Genomic DNA, 22343 nt, shown 5'->3' on the forward strand with positions numbered 1-22343 from the left:
TGTTTTAATGACTGTACTCCAAGCTCCAATATGGGCTAGAGGGGTACACAATATCCCATGCAAGGACTGAGGAGTCAAGAAACTTGGGTATTAATCTTGGCTATATCACCATCATGGATTCCCTGGGACAATGTTAGAAGACAACCACTTTAAGTGCCTGATTCTTCTGTTACATTAAGATACTGGAGTCAAAGCAAGAAAGGACGTTGAAGGTCATTTAATTCTATGCTACCATTTTACAGATGAGCAAACTAGAGCCCAGGGAGGGATAAGGACTGGGGCAGCATGAGAATGCAGGTCCTCTGATTCCAAATTCAGCATTCTTTCCTCAAAGCCGTTCCATGATCTAAGGTCCCTTCCACCCATAAAGGTGTTTTATGTGCAGAACCATTCTATAATGAGCAGGCAGAGGATCCAAGCTCCAATTCTGGCTCTGGCGCTTATTCTGAGTGTGATCTTGGTTATGTAGCTAATTTGAGGCTTAATTTCCTCAACTGTGAAATGAGGGTGTTTGCGCAGATAATGTCCAATGCCCCTCCCACACACACAAACCCAATCAGGTCTAAAACTGTGACTGTATGATTTTCTAATATGGTTTTTTGAATAGTGAAGACTAAGCTTGGCACTCCTATGCAGATTATAATAGATTCTAGGCAGCTTCCTTACCACAGCACTTCAAAAACTTTCTTTCTTCTCATTAAACACCCTAAAAACCTCAGTTTTTGAAAAACATGAAAGCTTAATAAAGTCTATGACTGGCTGCAGAATCCTCTTGTCCTTGGTAGTAGATGAATGCATTGGTGGTTAACATTCTGACTGTGGGAATTTGAGGGCCAAACCACATAGTATTTTAGAGGGTGCTGTTAACCAGATTCCTTCTAAGCCCAAGACCCCAAACAAGGAGAGACACCACAGGAACTGCATCAAAACTGCAGACAACTAAGATTGTTCATAAAGAGATTTAATTATTTAAATTGCATAAGGGGGCTAGTACATTTAATCTCCACTACATCACAAACTGCTAGGGTGTTTTTGTTTTTGTTTTTGAAAACCCACTGAAATTTCTAACCCTCCCTCAGGATGATGGCTACAAAATGAGAAAAATGTTACCAAATGGTCACAGAAAGGGAAGTAGGCAAGAGAGCTTGTTATGTTTGTCAGTGATCTTCACTGTAAGACAGAGTTCTTTAAAGAGGTGTGGGGAAGGAAATGGTGATGAGAGGTACAGGAACCCCACCACCCCCCAACCCCATGCCCTGGTAGATAGAAATAAGAGTGGGGTGGAAAAAAGAAATGGGAAGGCACCTGCTCCCACCTTGTTAAGTGCTTAGCCCCATGGGAACTAAACTCTCCTTCAATTCACTTCTACAGGCCCGTCTATGGGGAAGAAATCTTTTTGGATTCCTTCCTGAGCTCTTGTCCTTAAAACTCTTAGTTTCTTCTTTAATTTTAGTAAATACAAAGAAAACATTTCATCAGATGGGGCCAGCTGGAAATTGGGCATGACTGCCAACATTCTGAGAAATGTTATCAACAGAATGGCTTTCAAGGACGGGCACTCTTTCCTATAGAGTATGAGCCACCCAAAGGTGGGAAGGGTGAGGGATATAGCAACAGAGCAAAGGAAGGGCACAACACACCAGAAGAAACCCATCTCCAGCCCCTTCACGTTGGGGCTTACTCTAAGACAGCCTAACTGGGCAGAAGCAAGGCAAGTTGAAGGAAAAAAAGGTTAAGAGAAGCTGCATTCTAAAGGCTCTGAATAACCAAGATTTACTATTATGTCATAACCAAGGATTTATTCCACAATATAAACTGCAACATTTGATACAAGCTACCCCCCTCCCCGAGGGGAAAAAAAAAAAGAGAAAGCAAAAATACAGCTGTGGAAATTACTTACAGAGCTGTCTCCCTTCTATATCACTAGTTCATCAGTGGCACTAGACTCTAAACGTCTGCCATCCTGTACATTAACCCAATGCTAAAGCACCATCACACTTTCAGAACGTTTTTAATTCCAGCCACTGAAACCAGACATAGAAGTTATTGCTCAGATAAATAAACCTAATCTATGGGGAGGAGGAGGAGGAAGGGGAAAGGCAGGAGTCGGAGAGCAAAGCAAAACAAAAACAAAAACCCCAAAGTGAAAAACTAAAAGTTCCCCCCAAATGGTAACAGTAAACAGGAGAGATTCCTCAAAAGAGGATTTACTGGAATTTCTGGTGCCACTCTGGGCACTGAAGCCAAGCTGGATTCTTAAGCCCGTAAATCCCAGACAGAGGTATGATTTTAATGCTGTCCATGAAAAGGTGCCAGCTTCACTCCCTTCTAAAATGGTGGAAACCCCTGCAAAAAACAGTCAGCATTTCAGACCTCAACAACCACAAACAGCTCTTAAGGGAAAAATACAAAAAGTGTCAAAAAAAATTTTTTTGTTAGTTTTTTTCTTTTTTCTTTTTTTTTTTTTCAAACAGTTCTGGAAAAATGATCCCATGAAGAATAGAAATAGCACCGTTTACAGGCTGGCTCTAATACCAGTCCTGCAGCTTTGCTGAGAAATTGCAGAAATCTTCTCGGAGTCCTGAATTACGTAAGTGGGGGATTTGTTTTTGTATTGTTTTGTTTTTTTACTTTCGGTTCGGTGCGTCCTTCACAGTACAGCGCACACAGATGTAGTCTTCCTTCTCTGCCATCTCGGGAGAAACACCAACACAGACCTGATGAAACCACTGATTGCAGCTGCCATCACACTGGACCCAGTCCACCTAGTTACAAAGAGCAGGGAGATGGGATTTTCAGAGGGGAAAATGAGTTTCAAAAATGGGCGGGCCAGCGGGCCAGGTTCAGGAGATCTAGACTGCTTCTAACTAACCCGCCAATATTCCACCACTGGGATCTCTGGCACAACGGTTAAGCCAGATGTAACGTAGCTGGACCACTAGCCAGAACCACCAAGTCAAAGCAATTCTTCAAGTTGTGACTGCTCTGGGGTTAAAACAGTGCTTCCCTGTGGTGGGTAAGCATTAAAAAGCAATACGACAGCATCCCTCCCACCTTCTGAGCACCTGGATGGTGAAAGCTGGAAGAGGAGGCAAGAAAAGGAAAAAGGGAAGAGCAAGAGTTTCTTCGAGAAAAGGGAGGAGACCCAGTTACGATGGTAAGAGCAGAGAAATCAGTAGGGGTAGGGAAGAGCCATCGACTTCGATCAGCTCCAAGCAGATAAGCAGAAGAGAGACAGACCCAGCAGGGTGTCTGAGTTAGGGGGTAGGTAGCTCGTCCTCTATGGCCCAAACCTCACTGACCTCATCTCCTTCTGGCTGTAGGCAGCTCACGGCCGGGCAGATAGCATCTTCATCCTCAGAGTCCTCTTGTTCCGAGTAGGATGTGTCTGAGGGCAGGGAGTGAGTTTCAGTGGGACGGGCCAATTCATAGCTCCGTTCTTTCTCTTGCTTGAGATTGTTCATGTCCTTGGAGTGGCTCAGTTTGATTTTCTTCTTTTTAGGGGTCCGCGTTTTTTTAATTCGCTCCCTTCGCTCAACAGACAAACCCTCTCTTTCCAGTCGTCTCTTCAATTTTCTCTCAAGATTTCCAATTCCATCTCGCTTCCCCCGGCAGCAGTCATTCTGAAAAAATGTGATGTCAAGTTAAACTTTGATTTCCCAACTGATCCCCTCTGATATTTGCACTAAAATAAACAAATGAATGAATGATTGAATAAATAAACAGCTGGAGAGAAAATGTAAACTAGAAATCTACAAGTAAAATCCAACTATTTCAATCTCTTTCCTAACCTCCTAATAAATGTTAACCAACCAAAGGAAAAGGTGTCAGAACCTTGGTTTTTAGGCAAGTAAACAGTCCCCAAATTAGTTTATAGTTTTTAGTCTTAAAATTAGTTTATTTTTTAAAATGCACATTTATCTTTTCTTTAAAATACAGATTTCTTACAGTAAAATGCCCTATTTTATCCCAGTGGTTTTAATGATACACAGATAAAACTCCCTACCAAAACAAAGTAACACCTTCAACATCATCTTGGGGAATTGCCAAAAGCTGTAAAAGGTTAAGTAGTTGCAATCCAAAATTAAATCCCTTTAAAGGATGAATATAACTATGCACTTAACCTCAAGTGTAGCAGATTTTATTTCTAAAACCCAGATTTTAGGAGAAAATGTTCTACAGAATTGAACTAACGTGGTAGATGATACCTTTTGATTCTGTTATTCTGGATGTTGTCAATAATAACTCCTCCTCATAAAAATATGAGGCTCTATCCTCTATGCATCTCTTGTCAATATCTCTTGATATTGTCTTACTGGTCCATTCCAACAGTATTGCTCTTTTTCTTATGAACTTCTTAGGGCCAACAACACTACTGGAGTAGTTCACTAATAAAGATAAACATTCTTTATGGGGTCCTTCTACACCCCCATACAAACTCTCTTCTACAAAGTTGTAGAGGGCACAATATAGATAGCCTCAGTTGAATTAGTACTCTAGAACAGTATGTTTAGTCCCAAGGATTCTTAGCCTGAAGCTCATGAATCTTGAAGTTTAGGAGATCTCTGAATCTGAGATTGGGTAGGGGGAACCCTATAGTTAAGGGATAAAGGAGGGAAAAAAATCTTTTCATTAAGCTCTAATTGAATGAGAGCATTTTCTTCAATAAGTAGTCACCAGATTTCCAAAAGAACCCCTACTTTAACCTCAATTATAGAATCAAGATGGACTACAAGAATGAAAAACAAGTTTATACAACTATATCCAGCCACAAACAGCCCTTCTCCAAGTGGTATGTCTTTGTGCCAAGGCCCTTTTCAAGTTATAAACATAAAAAAGGGTGGAGAAGAAAAAAAGAGAAATTATAGACTAGACAGGAATTAGGTTCTCAGGAACTAATGTCCAAATGTTAGAAGATGTGTCCCAAGTCTTAGGTGGAGGCAGGAGCTAGAGAAGTTACCTTGCAGATAGAGCAGTTTTGGGCTGGCTCCAGTATGCTACCTCTGGCTTTCATTTATGAGCCAATTCTCCTGGTACTCAAAGTAGACTGGTAAGTTACATTTTTAAAGCTTGGCATAATTAGATTAGAAATTTAAAAGACAATTTAATTATTGTAAAAAAGTTAATGACAGAGCCTATCCTCCTCAAGCTTGATGCTTGCCTTCTCATTGGTGAGTCCAACAGGTGACCCTCGATCAGGATGCTGAGTTGGGCTAGGCTTGGTGAGTAAAGTCTGGTAGATTTCTTGAATCTCAGGCAGAGATACCTGGAGTAACTGGGCTTCTGTTAGCAATTCATCCACTTCAGGACTGATACCTATAAAAGACCAAAGCAAATAAATCTTAACTTGATTATACATAGAAGCTAGCAGTCTAAAATCTACATAACCAAGCTATCAGACACCAAGTTAAAATTGCAAAATCCGAGATCATGTAGTTGTAAATGGTAATTCAGAGATCGTGTAGTTGTGAATGGTAAATTAACCACAATAACATTACAAAAATGAATTAATAAAAAAGTTTCCTTCCTCCCACCAATCTTTTGCATTTTTTGAGAGAGCAATAAACTTTGTTAAATGACTAAAATGAAATTAAGTCAAGAACTTTTAATTAGACAACTGATTATAACAGTAGTAGAACCATGATAGGACTGCTTGTAACTCCTCTATACCAAACCCCAAAATGAATGGTAATATACACACCATGGAGGGGGATGCAACTTCGTCCAGTTGAAAAGGGAGAGTGTAAGTAGGAGGATCTGTTGTCCCAGTCATGGGGCAGAGAAAAGGACATTGCACCAATTGTCTGTGAAACCTAATAGGAGGAAAACATTTTGTAACAAGACTTTCCTAGCACAGAAATACTTTCTTACAGGCCCAGAGATGGAGCTGGATCACATTGTCAAGATTGACAAGAGGGACGCACAATGACTTGACTGCCCTATACTATGGCATTTATCACATTGGAATCTCCTGAATCTGAGCACATGGGCTCAGAATATCACTAAGGGAGCAGGCCTTTAATCTTCCCGGATTCACTGAAACCAGTTTTACATGTCTACCTTGACAGTAGTTATACTGTCAAAACAAAAGATCTCTTTTCTTTATGGGACAGATCCAAACTAATCAATTCTTACAGTGTACAAAACTAAAGATTTCAATTAAAAATGCCAATTTACCACAAAAGTAGTAATATTTACCAAAAAAAGATAATGCATTTTCATTTGACAAAACGTTTTTGAAACTACTTGAGAACATTTACTCTAAAGTAGTCACAGCCAAAAGAGTAATATAAAAGTTTGGTCACAAATAAATAACTTAAAGCCAATCTTTCTTACTTGTAAAAACCATAACTCTGTATTAGCAAGGAAATGATGAGAAATCCAGATAATAAAGTGATCCAGAGAAATCAACAAACTCAGTTACTGTCCAAATGAACTTGCAGACAATTCAAATGAAACTGGAAAAATACAGACTAACAGCCATGTGTTCATGTTTCTTTTTAAATCTACTTAACAGGAAAGAAAACTTCTCTATCCCAAGTGAGTGTTGGTGCCATGCTTTTAGCAAAACGCCACCAGGAGTATCAACTGTTCTTCCCATTTATCTGAGAGCAAAGGAAATGGGTGTGACAACAGCACCGATGTATGTTACAGGAAGAAGGAGGGATATAAGAAGAAATTCCGGCATTTATAAAAACCTTTTTGAAAAAAGAATGGAGAAAATGGCAAGAGTTTTTTCCATTCTACTTGACAAAACTTGTTTGCAAGGACAGCATAAAATTTAAACAGAAAAAAATATACAGACTAATGGATTTTTTGTGCAAATTAAAGGGGAGCCACTTGGAAAACCTGAGACTGCTCTAAATGAACAGAAGAATGAAGGTCATTCTACAGATTAAGGCCCCACAGAAGCAGATGAGTCCACAGCCAAGTGGATGAGCATATGCTTTAGGAAATAGACAAAATAAATCCCTTAGAAGACATTTCTTTGAGAAGGCAACGGCGGTGACGGCGGCAGCAGCAGCAGCAAACTGAGAACACATAACACACCAGTGATCCAGAGAAGAGGGTGCTCCATCCAGTAGCAGGGGAAGCACCCCAGCAACATGCATGGAAGTTATATGAGCTTGCCAGATTCTGAAAACCAAAGTCTGAGCCTACCTTATTTGTCTCTGGCACCTGGCCTGTTGAGGCCTGCCATCTGCTGTACAATAGTCCTGACCCCGCTCGGTCTAGTACCAATTTTAGGCTCCCTGAAGCAAGCATCTGCTGTGCTCTATGCTGCCAGTTCACGGTTCTTTCAATCATATACCGAAGAGCATCTCCTTCAGGAAGGCGAACACGGATGCGTTGAAGGGAGGCCAAAAGGGGCAGAATTTTCTCTAATGGGGGTTTCTCAGATCTTCGACAATAGGGACACAGCCAGACGCGGGGACCTTGCAAGATGCTGGGCACAGCCACACAGCCCGTGTGGAAGGCATCTCGGCAGAGTTCACACTGAATCATAGGTGCAGCCGGGGATTTCTGACATAAGCAGATTTTGATTTCTGAGTCTTGGTTGGGTGACAGTAGTTTCCCTTCATTAGCTGCTCTCAGGGACTGTAAGGCTTCCATTTCCTTTAGCCGAGCTTCACCAAGTGTTGCCATCTACAATGATGTGAAATCAAACTTTAATGATAGGACAGGGAGATTCTTCTGCCCAACCCCATACTTCCCAATATTGGATGCTCCTGTTGCTTCTCATATTAATCTCTATATTTGTTTCTTTTACATTCTAACCTTCTTAAAATTCCCAAATCCTACAACATAAACTTCTGAAGTTCATTATTTTTTAATTCTGTACCATAAACCCACAAACACTATGTCAATATGAAATGATTAAATCCCCTATCTGGGGGAGAGGGTGGAGGGGAAAAATGGGAACAGAAGTGAGTGCAAGGGATAATGCTGTAAAAAATTACCCTGGCATGGGTTCCGTCAATAAAAAGTTATTTAAATAAATATAGATATTCCAAAAAAAAAAAAAAAGGAAAGAAAAGAAAATATCACAAGATATATACAGGTTTTGTCAGTACCCTAATTGGATATGGAGCAAATAAAATGTATTATGTGGGGGAAAAAAAAAAACTTTGCTTCCAAGGTTTCTTAAAATCATCCCAAGTTAAAATAAAACCAGTCCTTTCTCCCTTACAATTCAAAAGTAGTAATTAAGGAAACATTTTTCTTGTTCAGCATAAATTAGCTTACTAGTTACATTTGCTAAATAACGGACAATTCTAATCACAATGTTTCAATCTTTTCTCATAAAGAACTCTTAGACTACAGAAAAATCCCAACTATTATTAAATCCATTCTATTGATTTAACATCCCCACCCCCACCCCCCCACACACACACTTTACTGTGCTGGCTCTCACTGCTCCTTAAAAGCTATGGTATGAAAACCAGATTTTGCTGTCCATTTAATGGTAGTAGCTAACTTGATCTTCCAACAAAGACAGCTTGCAATCCCAAAGTCAGTATTTGTATATTAACAGCCAAAAAGATTAACAATTATAGTACTTTGATAGAGGAAGAAATTCAAAATGGTTTTAATAATTGATATAACAGAGAGACCATGCCCATAAGCACTTTCTATACATTCTCATCTGTACTACCATTAACCCTATTGCAGATAAAAATCCTTGGAGAAGTGGGGAACTATGGTATGAAATATTGTTTGATATCTGCCATATTGTCTGATCAGTTTATTTGCTCAAAATATTTTGTTTTGTTTTTTTTGTTAAAGGGAAAAGTCATATTGAATGGGCAGAGATTCAGAAATGATTGTGATAAAACTATATAAACAAAAGGTATTTTATAAAAAGGCATCAATATGGACTAGGTTGAGAGAGAATGACATACCGCTGAAGCCGTTTCTTTACTTTCAGTCAAAGCTCTTTCAAGGTCACTCAGGCTTTCCAGTCTTGTGCTTCTCTTCTTTCCACTTGGAATAGGTTCTTTCAACTTTCTCTGCTTTCTCTTCAGTCCCATAGTGCCCACATCACACCGGGGACAAAGAACCTAATATGAGTAACAAAGCACAATGTTTCAAAATCATCTGCTACCATCAGGGAGGAACAAAATGATACAAGGAAAACCTTGCAAAAACCCAACTCTAGATCCTGAGTTTCTAATCAGGGGGTTTTAATCATGATCCACTCAAGCAATTGGAGAGTAGGGGGGGGGGGGGGGGGGGGGGGAATACATACACACACGGTTTTGGCAAGGCAATTGGGGTTAAATGATCACATAGCTAGGAAATGTTAAGTGTATGAGGCCACCTAGCTGCTCTCATATCTTTGTTTTTAATAACCTCCAAGTAAAATTTTTTTTCAATTACTTAAAAAACATTATTCTGAAAAAGAGTCCAAATTAAAGGGCTTCACTCTGACAGAAGGGCCCCATGATACAAGAAAAAAAGGTTAGGTCACAGACCAGGCTTTCTGGCTAGATAAAGTCTAAAAAGTGCATTCTTAATTTCCTTTCTAGGGGAAGAGATCTAGGATCAAAGTGCTCCGATTTAATGAGATTTAAATTACACACACACAATTTTGATCCTTAACTCCATTAACAAAATAAGGCAGTTGAGAAAGCAAGTTGAATAGTGATAAGATGCCAGATCATCAAGATTCTATTAACTAAAGCATTTCTTGTACAAACTGGCAATGTATCCCAAACCAAATCATCTAATAAGGAGAACACATCATGAGCTTGGCAATACAAGCTGCAGCCCCAGAATACCAAGTTCAAGTTCTGCTCCTGACACCTGGACTATACAGTCCTGGGCATGTTCTAACCTCTCGGTGACTAAGGCAATTGTCTATGATTGTAGAAGCTAGAAAAGAGTCTCCAGTTCAAACAGACAGATTTGGAATCTCCTCACCAAGGAGATTCTACACAAATGAAACCGAAAATCTGAACAAAAAAAATATTACAAGGAAAATAGGGAAACCATGTAGGAGGTAATGGAGAAACTAATCCACAGGGATTCTGATAAAACCAATTTTTCTGAAGAACAGCTCAACTACTAATAGAACATAGTCAAAATGAAGGGTTAATAACTAAAGGCTAATAAGATTTATATGGGAGAAAAAGTATTTCCTTAGTCAGTGGTATCCTGGGACTGATCATCAAGTATATTTTGTAGTAAATTTTTCAGCACAAATTCTATATCCTACAAGGGGAAAAAAAAAAATAGAGCAACAACTCAGAATATATAACTTTGACTTTATATATGAATAGCAATACATTTTATTGAGCCAGAAGAGACTTGAGTTGGCCATTTTCAAGTTATCTTACCTCTAAGAGTGAGTATGGAGAATTTTCCATCAGAAAAGTATTGGCTGCACATTCTTTCCAAGACTGAACCTCAGCCACTAGGGATTCTAGTCTTGGCAAAGAATTCAGATGCACAGGGATAGATCGGCCTCTTGAAACAAGCTCCATTAGTGTATCTAACACTGGTACTCGGCCTCCAGCCTAATACAATCAAGAAACAGCTGATATTAAAGACAAAATTTTTTTAAGCAAGAGGGATGTTTTTTCTGTTCATTCTTCCGATTAAGAACAAATAACATTCTTCAACAACGTAAAATTCACTGGTAGAAGATAGAAGGCAAGAGACTGAACTATGTCTTTGAGAGATAACCACCCAATTCCACAATTCCTGGGGATTTCAGGAAATGGCCTAAACTTTATTCAAATTCAACCTTAGTTTAGCAGATTTGATTGTAATCCTATTTGGGGTTTTCTTGGCAAAAAACACAGGCATGTTTTGCCTTTTTCCAGCTCATTTTACAGACAAAGAAACTGAAACTAACAAAATTAAGTTGCCCAGGGTCACATAGAGTTGAACTTGAAGCCCAGGACTATCCATTTCCCACCCAACTACCCTAGACCTCTCTTTACATGTTATGTATAACATATATATATATACACACACACACACACACACACACACACACATACGCACACACATTATATATATAAGTTATGGAGCTATACCGCAAAAAGATGTTTCAGAAATTTCAGAAAATTAAAATTATTTGGTTTATTCTTTCTTGCACAAATATAAACCATACTGAAAAAGAAAATACAAACAATTTTTGCTGCTAAATGTGAGTCACATCCCTGAAAGCAATGATTTAAGAAGCAATTTTCACCATCATCTAGGTTATATTAATATTTTTGCCTTGATTGTCCTTTAACTGCTGGTCCATATTTGTCCCAACCAGCAAAAACTCCTCAAGGTAAGAGAACTTTGCCTGTGCTCCATCCACAGAATTCTTCACATACCTTTTGAGAAGCACCATTTTCCAATTAAATCTTAGCAGCTATAAAAGTAATCTTGGCAAAAGAATTCATACATATATGCAAACAGATCGGTCTCATGACAAAATGGAGAATTTCAAAATTTTTCAATGTACTGATCAATTATGCTATTTTTCCTTCTGTCTTTAAAAAAATATTAGTTACATAGGAAGCAAGGAAGCAGTATACTGGGAATATGCTTATATAAAAACAGAAGATATCAAATTTGTTTTTTTTTTTTAAAGAAGCTTCATCAAATAATCTTCACTGTCCCCTCATATGGCATCATGTCCTCTTGTGTGAATATCAACACTAAGATGAATAGAATGGCTTCTTGTTTGTGTCATTCAAAAGCTTTCTAGATATAACCTTTAAATACATGGTTATCACCCTTGTCCCTGGTAATAAAAAAGGCATTAATCAACAGAACATTTTGGACAACATTTCAGTAACACTTCAGTCTGATAGCTGTCACTAATAGCTGACTGTAGTGACAATGTTTCTAGAAGGCTTGCAAATGGCTTTCCTAAAGTTAAATATACCAAATCCTAATATTTGCAAACTTTCCCAACCAGGCACATTGGTGGCTATGAGGATTAGAGAAACAGAGGTGCAATTTTATCTGCAAAAGAAGTATTCATAAAAGGATTCATGAATCTACTCCAACAAAGTAACAAAGTTGGAAATACAACTAAGTTGGAAGGAGGCTATAACTTCTCACTTGCCTCTCCCCATCCCATACCATGGCATCAAAGAACCACCAGGACCACCCCAGGGATTCAGTCCAAAGCACATGCTTTTCACCAGGGAAGAGTCCCACAAAGTTGAAAAGAATATTAGAAATGGTAGGATGCCCCTTTTTTTTATTACCTCAGAGAACTTCTGAGATCACTACCCAAGCCCTTCCCCATCTCAGACCAACTCACCCAGGTCTCTCCATAAACATTGTATGGATTATTTTTTGATTATCGTGTGCACATTATTGGGATTAATGTTTTGCTATAAATAACTATTTGGACAAGAGTATTTTCAGCAATCACTAGCAAAAAGATAAAAGTTTTTAGTGGTCACTGGAACTTACCCTCCTTTTCATTGGTTCAACATATATAACCATTCATAGTTTTTTATGCCTGCACTACTTTCTAGGAATGTTACTCCAGCAAAAATTGAGAATTGTACTATTATGCTCATTTTACCAATTATGAAACTGAGGTATAGAAACATTCAGGGACTTGCTCATGATCACGTAACCATTGATTTATTAAGTGCTAGATCTGGATTATGAAATGGACTTCAAGTTCAGAGTTCTTCTTGTTCTGTCATTTCAGTCATATCCAATTCCATTTGGGGTTTTTTGGGGATTGTGGAATAATAGCCTTGCCATATACTTCTCTAGGTGAGAAAACTGAGGCACACACAGTTTAAATCTGGCCTCAGACCGGGTGCGTTTAAACTTAGAAAGATTAAGCTTGGGATTCATCCATTGTACCCCACACCTAGCTGCCCAGAAATGAGAAACAGGTGGCCCACGCAGGATCAAACTAGCCAACAGTACCCACTCTGGGCTGGAAAGTGTGTGTCCTAGTAAATAATTAACTGTAGCATAGGTCCTCGAGAAGTGTTGAAGTTGGTAAAAGGCATCTAGACAAAAACAGGTCATTCCATAGAAAGGCAGTCATGAGACATGGAAACAAAGCTTACAAAAGTACCAAGGTGGTCTGTTAGCAAAAGATATCAGAGTTTTCAGAGGTGAAAATGAGGCAGATAACTATGAAACATCAAAACTCAAATCTAAGGATTTAAAAATTGTCCATTATCAACTAACTACCACACTTCTTGGTTGTATTGTAATTATACTCACAAAAATAAATATCTAGAACTCAAAACTATTTAGATTTCTTGAAAAAGTCACATTAAAGAGCATCATCAAGAATGAACTAGATATTTTATGATCACACTAACTAACTTTTAGTACTGTAGGCATTATGTCTGTTGACAAACTTTGGTATACTTGGCTTATAAACTTTTTTTAAGAAGTCTTTACTTTTGGATACCCATCTGTTGGGGAATGGCTAAATAAGTTAATAGCATATGAATGTAATACAGCATTATTATGCTATAAAAAACGATCAGCAGAGATTTAAATGAACTTATGATGAGTAAAGAACCCAGAGAATATTGGACAAAACCAGGTTAAGAATAAAAGACAGCATTTCAAATTAAGAAAAATGAATTTTTAATTTAGAAAATGGCTGTGTTGGTTGAATTTTTCCATTTTATTATTAAGTGCATTTTTATTAATTTCATCTCAAAATCTGTCAGATGTAACTTGTCCCCAATATACAAATGAAGTTGAAGGCAGAAAAAGTTATATATTTTTTGCACTGAGATCTCCGATCTGTTTTTTCTAAATACTCCCCCAAATTTCTGATCATTAAAATTTATCTCGGGGCACTCTAGTATATTTTTATACACTTTTATACTTTTACCTTTTATACATTTTTTTATACATTTTACCTTCACTTTTAACACAGAAACAAGAGCTCCCCCAAAAATGCACAGGTCCTACACAAAGCCAAATATTAACTGTTTATCTCTATAGGATTGGATTTTAGTAATGTTATGGGGGCAGAACCTTTGGGAAAATGTCTTGCTTTTTATTAACCTGGATTTAGGTAACAAGTTAATTGTGGACTTTGTAATGAAAGGCTGTTTCTTGCCTTTTCCAGGTCTTGATCCTGGCTCAATAGGAAGCAGGTCTAAAGTACAGGACATTCAGAGATAATGAAAGTTCTCCAAATCCCCAACTCATCTCACATTAATGATCTAATGGGGTAGATTTACTCAGTCTATTAACATTAAAGAAAGGTTAATGATACTACTATTGTGACCACAGTAGTCAGAAGCATGGAAAAATCCAATTCATTTTAACATGTGCTACCATATCACTTTGGTAATAAGCTTAACTCTTGTCTTTTGTTGAGACTATTATACCTATTAGATGCAGAAGATCAGTCAGGTCAGATGTTCTTTAGCAACTATTAAGAAAATTGTCAAACTTTTTTATTCTTTGGGTTTAATATAATTCAAGTCACCAGACCCACTTCTCTGACTTCAAGTTCTGATAACCTATTATCTCCTACTCTCTCTTCATCTTCTTGTACTACCACAGACAATAAGGAAAAAGAGGGATGAAGTTTAACAACAAAAAACCGTCTAGAGGAAACCGAACTGAAAAATAGAAGGGGAGGAAGAGATGGGGTACCTGGGCACAAAAAGCTAGAAAGAAGCATATATATATATAGTATAATCCCCTTTACCCAAAATTGTACCAATGCTATATTTAAACTCTGATAATGGCCCCTTGTCTTAATGTAAAAGGAACCCCCCCCCCCACCCCACTCCCCCAAAAAGGTACATGCCAAATACATATAGGGAATGAGTAGAAACAACCATAATGGGATTTTTTTCCTAAGTTACACCAACCTGAAGGACTTCTACTTCCTGAAGCCAGTCTCTGGCTTTCTGTACGGCATCTTTCAGAGCAAGGCCATTTGGGAGGTATGCTGGAATTTCCTCAATTTCCTTGACTGCTGCTGCAAGGCTGTTTAATGAGTGTCGTGGTCTATGGAAATGAGATATTCAATACATTCAACATCTGATGGACAATTAATTTTATACACTATAACCAAAAGACTAGTATATTAAGTAAACTTGGTATATTACACACAAAAATCTTTTTGATTTCAATTTTCAAATACAATTCAAATACAATTAGGCTATGGATAGCAGTCACTTCTGTGTCATGTATTTAATCCAAGTGATGGCTGACTGCCTACTTAAATGGTTGCAAAGTCTATAAAAGTTGTTGTGTGGAACAGTGCGCCTTGTTCTTGGCTCTGTGCTCTGTGATTACCGAAAAACTCCGAAAAAATTTGAAGGATAACTTGGTGAAAATTCCCTCTATGCTACAAGTTAGGCATTGTTCTACAAAGAGGTACTTATCAAAATGATCAAGTTAGATCCAATCACAAGAACAACAAGTAGTGTTGTAGCCCGCCCCTCCCCTTTCTCCTCAACCTTGAACTCCTCACTCCTCCATCCTACATACAAGACAAGAGTAATCTGAAAACCAGGAAATGAACTTGATTTCCAAGTATGTTAGTATTTTTTGTCCTGTTCCATGGCCAGAAATGACATTAGTAAAATTATGTTGAAAAGGGGGAATAAATAGTAGCATATGGACAGATTACCAAAGAATTAATAGGCTATCACCATCTAATCCAAAGGAATAGTCCAATTTGCAATCTCTTGTGAAAACTTCCCAAATTATTCTGATGATCCCTACTAATAAGTAGCTTTTTTCCACGTCTGAATAATTCTAATTATCGAGTTCTTCCTTATAAATTATTATAACATTCAATTTGTTATTCAACCAGCTGTAGCTTTAAGTTTTGACACTTGCCATGAAGAGTATGGAACAGTTGGATTCTACATAGAAAGAATTCTGAAATAAAGATCACTTCACTGCCATGGGTTAAAAAAGTATGGTACAGATTCTGCTTCTTTTTAGGAACATCTTTTCCACCCATTTAAATATCACTATCAAATGGGGGAAAAAAGATGAAATTTCACCTGGCCTTGATGAGGCTCCTGGCTTTGTCATCCCAATGTTCTGACACAGTAAGCAGCTCCTGTAGCCTCGCCATGGCCTTCTCCACTGCTGAGTATGGGGCCAATCCCACTCCCAAATCAATGAGACGTCTCATATCATCCAGGGTGAGGGAGCTGGGATCTAAACAAGCTCGGTGAACTTCTTCTAGCCAGCGGGCCTGTTCCAGACGGATACGCATCTCAGAAAGCTGTGGAAGCTCAACATCAAATTCAAAGCTGACATCCAACAACTCCTGCAGCTCAGCAGCACTGGGCATTTCTTCTGATAGTAGTTTCTGGCTGTGCTGTTGGAAATCTTCCACCCTATTCAAGAGATCCTAGAAAATGAGATGGAGAATTAACCACAACTGATGAAGATACTTTTAAACTAAAAACTGTTTCAAGATTGTCAAGTGCTTATTTTAATAATTGAACTTGATTTTACTTCACACTAATTTAATAAGAAGATGTGTATGGCTACCAAACTCCTGACAAGAAAGATGATGAACTTTTATACACAGCCAATGTGAATTCTGTTTGTCTTAACTATACATAATGTCTTACAAGAGGTATGTATGTATGTCCCCACCTTCCCTCCCCTACTGGGTGAGGCAAAAAATTTTTGTTAACTGGAAAAACAGTTTTTTTTTAAGTGCACAGACAGACAGGAACTACACCTATGATTTCCTTGGTTTTAAGAACCTCCAGATAAGGAAACTCCCTCTCTCTATCAATGCAAGCCAGAATCCCACTTTTAAGATTGAGAAAGCCCACTAAAGCAAAGGGCCTTTTCCAAGGAAGAAATCACTGGCAGGGTATGTTACAGATGAAACTTGAGCCCAAGTCTTCCTGGTTTTGAGGCAAGCTCCCTAAATATCCTTTTACTATTCTGACAGCCTCTGAAGGACAGTAATATAGATAAAAAATGCTAGATAGCACTTTTAAAAGTGCTTCCCCCACAGCCTTGAAATTAATAGTATGGTGATTCATAAAGCAATGTGTCTTAAAAATACAAAGAAATTTAAAAATTAATTAATAGTATGATGATCCCTAAAGGTGGAGCAATGCCCACAAAACTAGTAACTAAAGCAAAGAGCTCAAATCTCCCTGCTCTAAAGAAGCATTCTTTACAAAAGACTAGTACTAAAAAGTACACACTAAAATGAAAGGACTAATTAAGGAAAGAATTCTTAGAAAAAATATTACTATCTCAAATTCACAACAGGTAAAAGATTATTGCAAAACAGACTTTTTTCCAAAGGTTTAGTACAACTTTATGCAACAATTTTTAAAAAAATGTTTCCATGAAAGCATCCCTAGGATATTATCCTGGTCATCTAATTCAACCACCCCAGTAAGCAGATTGATGAGAAAATGTGCCCCCAACCGATCTCCCACCTTCAGGAGCGGTGTTTGACTGAGAATGCACGGAAGAGCATATAGTTGTTTCACAAAAAGTCGAAGCTCATTGACGGTCAACTGATTCTGGGATTTCCCTCCACCAGAACGGTACCTACAAAAATAACCAAGAAGTCTCATTAAAACTATAAGCCATGGGTTTTTAGCATGTTCCACCCTATTTCCAAGTCAAACCTGTCTCCATACCTAGTCTGCCTTTTGCCATTGAGTAGCTGCTGTGCCACAGATGCACACTTATCAGCATCCTGTGTGACTAAGCGAAGATGGCGCAAAAGATCATTGTCAGGAAATTTCTTTATTTCAGATTCTTCTATCAGAGCCTTAAAGTTGATGAGGCCTAGAAACAACACAAGCTTATAAACAAAGAAATATTCTTAAATAAAAATATATATAAAACTAATATGTAAGCCATTATCTGCCACCAGTGTCCATTTATTAGCCCTACCTTTTATTTCCCTAAATAAGTACACAAAGAAGATATCTCATATCTAACAGCACTCAGCAACAAACCTTACCATGCAGGATAAATCAGATTGGATCTTATTTTATGTCTAGAGCTGATCTTCAGTATACATTATTACAAATGAAATGTATGACAAATATGGAAATATATTTAAAACCACTTTATGTGTAATCTATATCCGATTTCTTGCTGTCTTAGGGAGGAGGGACGTAAGGAAGGGAAGGAAAATTTGACACAAAATCTTACAAAAATGTTGAAAATTATCTTTACATGTATTTGAAATAAAATACTAACTATATATTAAAAGTTAAAGTATAAAATTGTCTGCTCCCACAAAAACCAAGAAATTAGAAGTAGTTATATTGTAGAATAAAAACGTTCATTATAAAATGCAAAAAGTACAACCTGCTCTAATTGATGAAGCAACCTCTTTTATATAGGAGACTTTAGTTAGCATTCTTTGTATTTTTTTTTAAAAAGATACTTCCATTTTATTAAAAAAGGGAAGAATTCTGAGGGACAGGAGAAAACAAGGCTGGTTGTGGTGCCAAAGATCTCAAAAGATGATTGAAAGAAGATAGAAAAGAGAAACCAACTACTTTCTACAATAAAAGCAAGAGAAACTTTTCTTGAATGATAAAGAATAAATAATATTGATAAATAATAAAGAATGATATAGATCTTGTTTTCAAGTAGCTTTACACAGTGACAGGACAGCATTTCACAAATTTAATCAAATAAAATACTTCCCTTAAAGTCAAAATTATCTCCAGTTCTGGCAAAATATGTACCTCCACCTCCTATATACAAAGATAAAAACTTTCACCCCTTAGACTAGAAGTTTTAAGATGTTTCATTCAGTGGATAAGGCAAAATAGTCATCAAAAGTAAACAATACTATACAAGAAAACTTGGTGATACAAATTAATATACAGAAGGGAAAGGGATTTTAAGACAAAAATAAGAGGTAGTTATCTACATTTTGCTTTGTAAGTAACACAGATGCACACACAACAACTAGGTCTATATATAACCATGGACTTCTAGTTTTAAGTCTTCCATTAGTTTAAGATTTGTCTAGAAAGCTAGAAAAAAATTATTCAAAGCTTTATTACTAATGATCATTATGTTTTATGTGCTTTTCAGATGAGCAAACAGCATCACCTTTATTGTATCACATACTTTTTTTGTTGTTGATCTTGGCTTCCAAAGCTTCATTCACATTCAATGCCCATTCATTATACGATTCTGCTCGGAGTTTCAGGGCATTCATCATAGGATATAGGTCATCCAGAGTATATCTGTACCTAGAAGCAAGAAAACCTACTTATACACATCACAAAAATAAAATAACGCAGGACAAAAAATTTCTATCCAAAATATTATTGTAATAATAATGTATATGAAGACTAGGAATGTAGAAAAAAATGGCATGCTCTCACAAAGATATCTTTAAGCATTATACTATTCTTAAGATATTTCCCTTGAAAGAAATAGTTCTACTCACCCCAGCTTATACTTATAGGCAGGACAAGAACACAAATCTTCTACATGATGGAGACACACCAGCAGCCCAGGTTTACAAGAACAGGACACCCCAGACATGAAACATGTTGTCTTGCATTTTATGCACTGGCGTTCATCATCTGGCAACAGTTCAAAATCCATTCGTTCTGAATCGATTACTCCCTACAATAAAGTTTGCTTTAGAAAGCTCCGAAAAGATTGTATAAACCACCAAGCATAGGGAAAAAAAAATTTTTGATGAATAGGAAAGTTAAGAGAAAGAGTGTGGGAAAGCAAAGGTATAATATGGTAAATTTAAACTTTTCTATAAACTTTTCTTTAAACTTTTCAATAAACTTTTTTTTGCCTCTGAAAGTGCTGCTGTCATAGGTGAACTTTGGATATGAAAAACCAACACTACATAGGAACTTCACAGCACACAGGAACACAGGACAGTAAGATGTCCACATTGATCAGGTTGATACTAGATTACTAGCTCTGAGAATGTAGATGTTTAATATAACGATTAAAATAATTAACATGATTAAATATTAAAGTAATTACTGATATTGATACAAAATATTAAAATGATTAAAATAGCTGAGTCTTACAGAGAACTTTATTTAGACTTATACACAGAATAGTTGCCATGGGAAGATCAATACAGATGAATCATGATCAGAAATTGAACTGAAAAAGACAAGATTAAGTGGAATAGTAATTATATGGCTTGGGACTCTAGTCTTCTTTTTAAATAAAGGGCTATCAGAAAGAAAAGGGGCCTTCATTTTTGGTTTTTCCACTAGAAGTAGAAAAATCTGCAATAAGAACAAGAGTATTGTCAGATAATAGAATGGATCATAAAAAAAAAAAAAAAAAGGAAGCTTTCCCTTTAGATCTTTGATTTTAAGTTTTCTTTAGATGCAGTAGAAAATAAACATTTAGGAATATTACTGTTCTGTAAGAAATGACCAACAGGATGATTTCAGAAAGGCCTGGAGAGACTTACACGAACTGATGCTGAGTGAAATGAGCAGGACCAGGAGATCATTTATATACTTCAACAATACTAGATGATGACCAGTTCTGATGGACCTGGCCATCCTCAGCAACGAGATCAACCAAATCATTTCTAATGGAGCAGTAATGAACTGAACTAGCTATACCCAGAAAAAGAACTCTGGGAGATGACTAAAAACCATTACATTGAATTCCCAATCCCTATATTTATGCACACCTGCATTTTTGATTTCCTTCACAAGCTAATTGTACAATATTTCAGAGTCTGATTCTTTTTGTACAGCAAAATAATGTTTTGGTCATGTATACTTATTGTGTATCTAATTTATATTTTAATATATTTAACATCTACTGGTCATCCTACCATCTAGGGGAGGGGGTGGGTGGCTAAGTGGTGAAAAATTGGAACAAGAGGTTTGGCAATTGTTAATGCTGTAAAGTTACCCATGTATATATCCTGTAAATAAAAGGCTATTAAATTAAAATAAATAAATAAACATTTAAATAATCCTTAATGCTTTAATGCTTTAAATAAAAATAATAATAATCCTTCCAGGCAATACAAAAAAGTGTGCAACTGGGTAGCCTATTTGGAGTCAGCTAGTTCAAATTCCAGCTCAGATACTTACTAGCTATTTGACCCTAGGCAAGTCACTTTAATCTCTGTCTGATCTTTATAAAATGGAAATTAATAATAGCACCTTACCTCCCACGGATAATATAAGGATAAAATTGTTATTGCCTCTCTGTGCCTTGGTTTTTTTTTAATATGAAAAATATACATACTTTATATAATTCACCAGTTCAAATAAAATTAGCTATAAAATCTGGACTTGTGATTTATGCAGGATATATTAAAAAGTCTGTGGATTATTCTTATCCTTTACAGGGAGATAATATGTATATTTAAATTATTTCAACAGAACCTGTTCCAGAGAATGGATAACGACAAAAACTCAAAAAAGTTTGTTTTTTGTCAGGAACATTTCAAGGGGCATGATTCAATAGTCACTGCCTTAATCCCGAGTAACCTGGAAAGTTCAAATGCTTTGTACTAGTATATAATCCTAACAAACAAAATAAAAACAGATTTCCAAAAGGCAAAAGTCACAAACTGACTTTAAAAAAACAAAAATAAACCCTTCCTGGGTAAAGTTCAGTTTTTGTTTTTTTAAAGAAAGATGGGAGATAGGATCACTCATTATTTAATGCAACTTATTATGAATGACCTGCCAATAAAATTTTGATATACACATAAAAATTCTAAAATGACAACACAAGCATAATAGCCTTAATCCAAAAACCTTACCAACTTGCGAACAGTCTCCCTTAAGATCTTTTCATCTTCAATCATAATGGCCATATCTTTCTGAACAGTTGAAGCAACGACCACATCTAATACATCAGCTTTGGAGGCCATTTTACAAATCATCTCATCATGAGAAAATACACAATATCGGTTCAGCAACCGATAATGCTCCACACACTGACGTCCTAATGGAAGCTGTATCAAAAGATAAATACTTCAATGGAAAAAGACAAGAGGATGGCCTCATAATGTGTTTTGTAGATCTGATTTTTTAAACTATACTAGCTCATGTTAAAGCAATGTTCAATCTATGTAAAACAGATAAAACTATTTTAAAAACAACTTTCTTCAGAAGAATTCAGTGAAACAGCTTCATACACTACAAAATCCTTTGGTCCAATTAGCAATTTGTTTCAGGAAATTTTTTGATAAAAATGATATGCCAAAAACATGAGATTGAAAAAGCAAAAAAGGCTAGGAGAGAAATTTTAGAAAATTAAGTTTTCAATCAATAAAGCTTTAATCAATTTTTAATCAATATTTAATAATATTTAATATTTAAATTTTAATATTTATTTAATATTTAATAATCAATATTTAATAATATTTAATCAATATTTAA

At 36.7% G+C, this 22343-nt stretch overlaps 1 protein-coding gene across 2 annotated transcripts in view; it reads right to left on the reverse strand.

Annotated features, from left to right (window-relative positions):
• Positions 1-944: 944 nt before the first annotated feature.
• The window catches only part of KDM5B (lysine demethylase 5B), a 64257-nt gene continuing 42858 nt past the window's right edge, over positions 945-22343 (reverse strand). For both annotated transcript variants that reach the window (XM_031937152.1, XM_031937151.1), the window contains 14 exons: positions 21722-21916; positions 19394-19575; positions 19069-19193; positions 17610-17760; positions 17403-17517; positions 15987-16342; positions 14838-14976; positions 10341-10520; positions 8904-9062; positions 7162-7647; positions 5702-5813; positions 5162-5316; positions 3303-3623; positions 945-2765 (listed from right to left, as the gene is read on the reverse strand). In XM_031937152.1, coding sequence (XP_031793012.1) covers positions 2628-2765; positions 3303-3623; positions 5162-5316; positions 5702-5813; positions 7162-7647; positions 8904-9062; positions 10341-10520; positions 14838-14976; positions 15987-16342; positions 17403-17517; positions 17610-17760; positions 19069-19193; positions 19394-19575; positions 21722-21916 — 2814 coding nt within the window. In that variant the 3' untranslated portion in view covers positions 945-2627. The remainder of the gene's footprint in view (positions 2766-3302; positions 3624-5161; positions 5317-5701; positions 5814-7161; positions 7648-8903; positions 9063-10340; positions 10521-14837; positions 14977-15986; positions 16343-17402; positions 17518-17609; positions 17761-19068; positions 19194-19393; positions 19576-21721; positions 21917-22343) is intronic.

The sequence above is a fragment of the Sarcophilus harrisii genome, chromosome 4 (genome assembly GCF_902635505.1).
Source record: "Sarcophilus harrisii chromosome 4, mSarHar1.11, whole genome shotgun sequence".
In the NCBI taxonomy this organism is placed as follows: domain Eukaryota; kingdom Metazoa; phylum Chordata; class Mammalia; order Dasyuromorphia; family Dasyuridae; genus Sarcophilus; species Sarcophilus harrisii.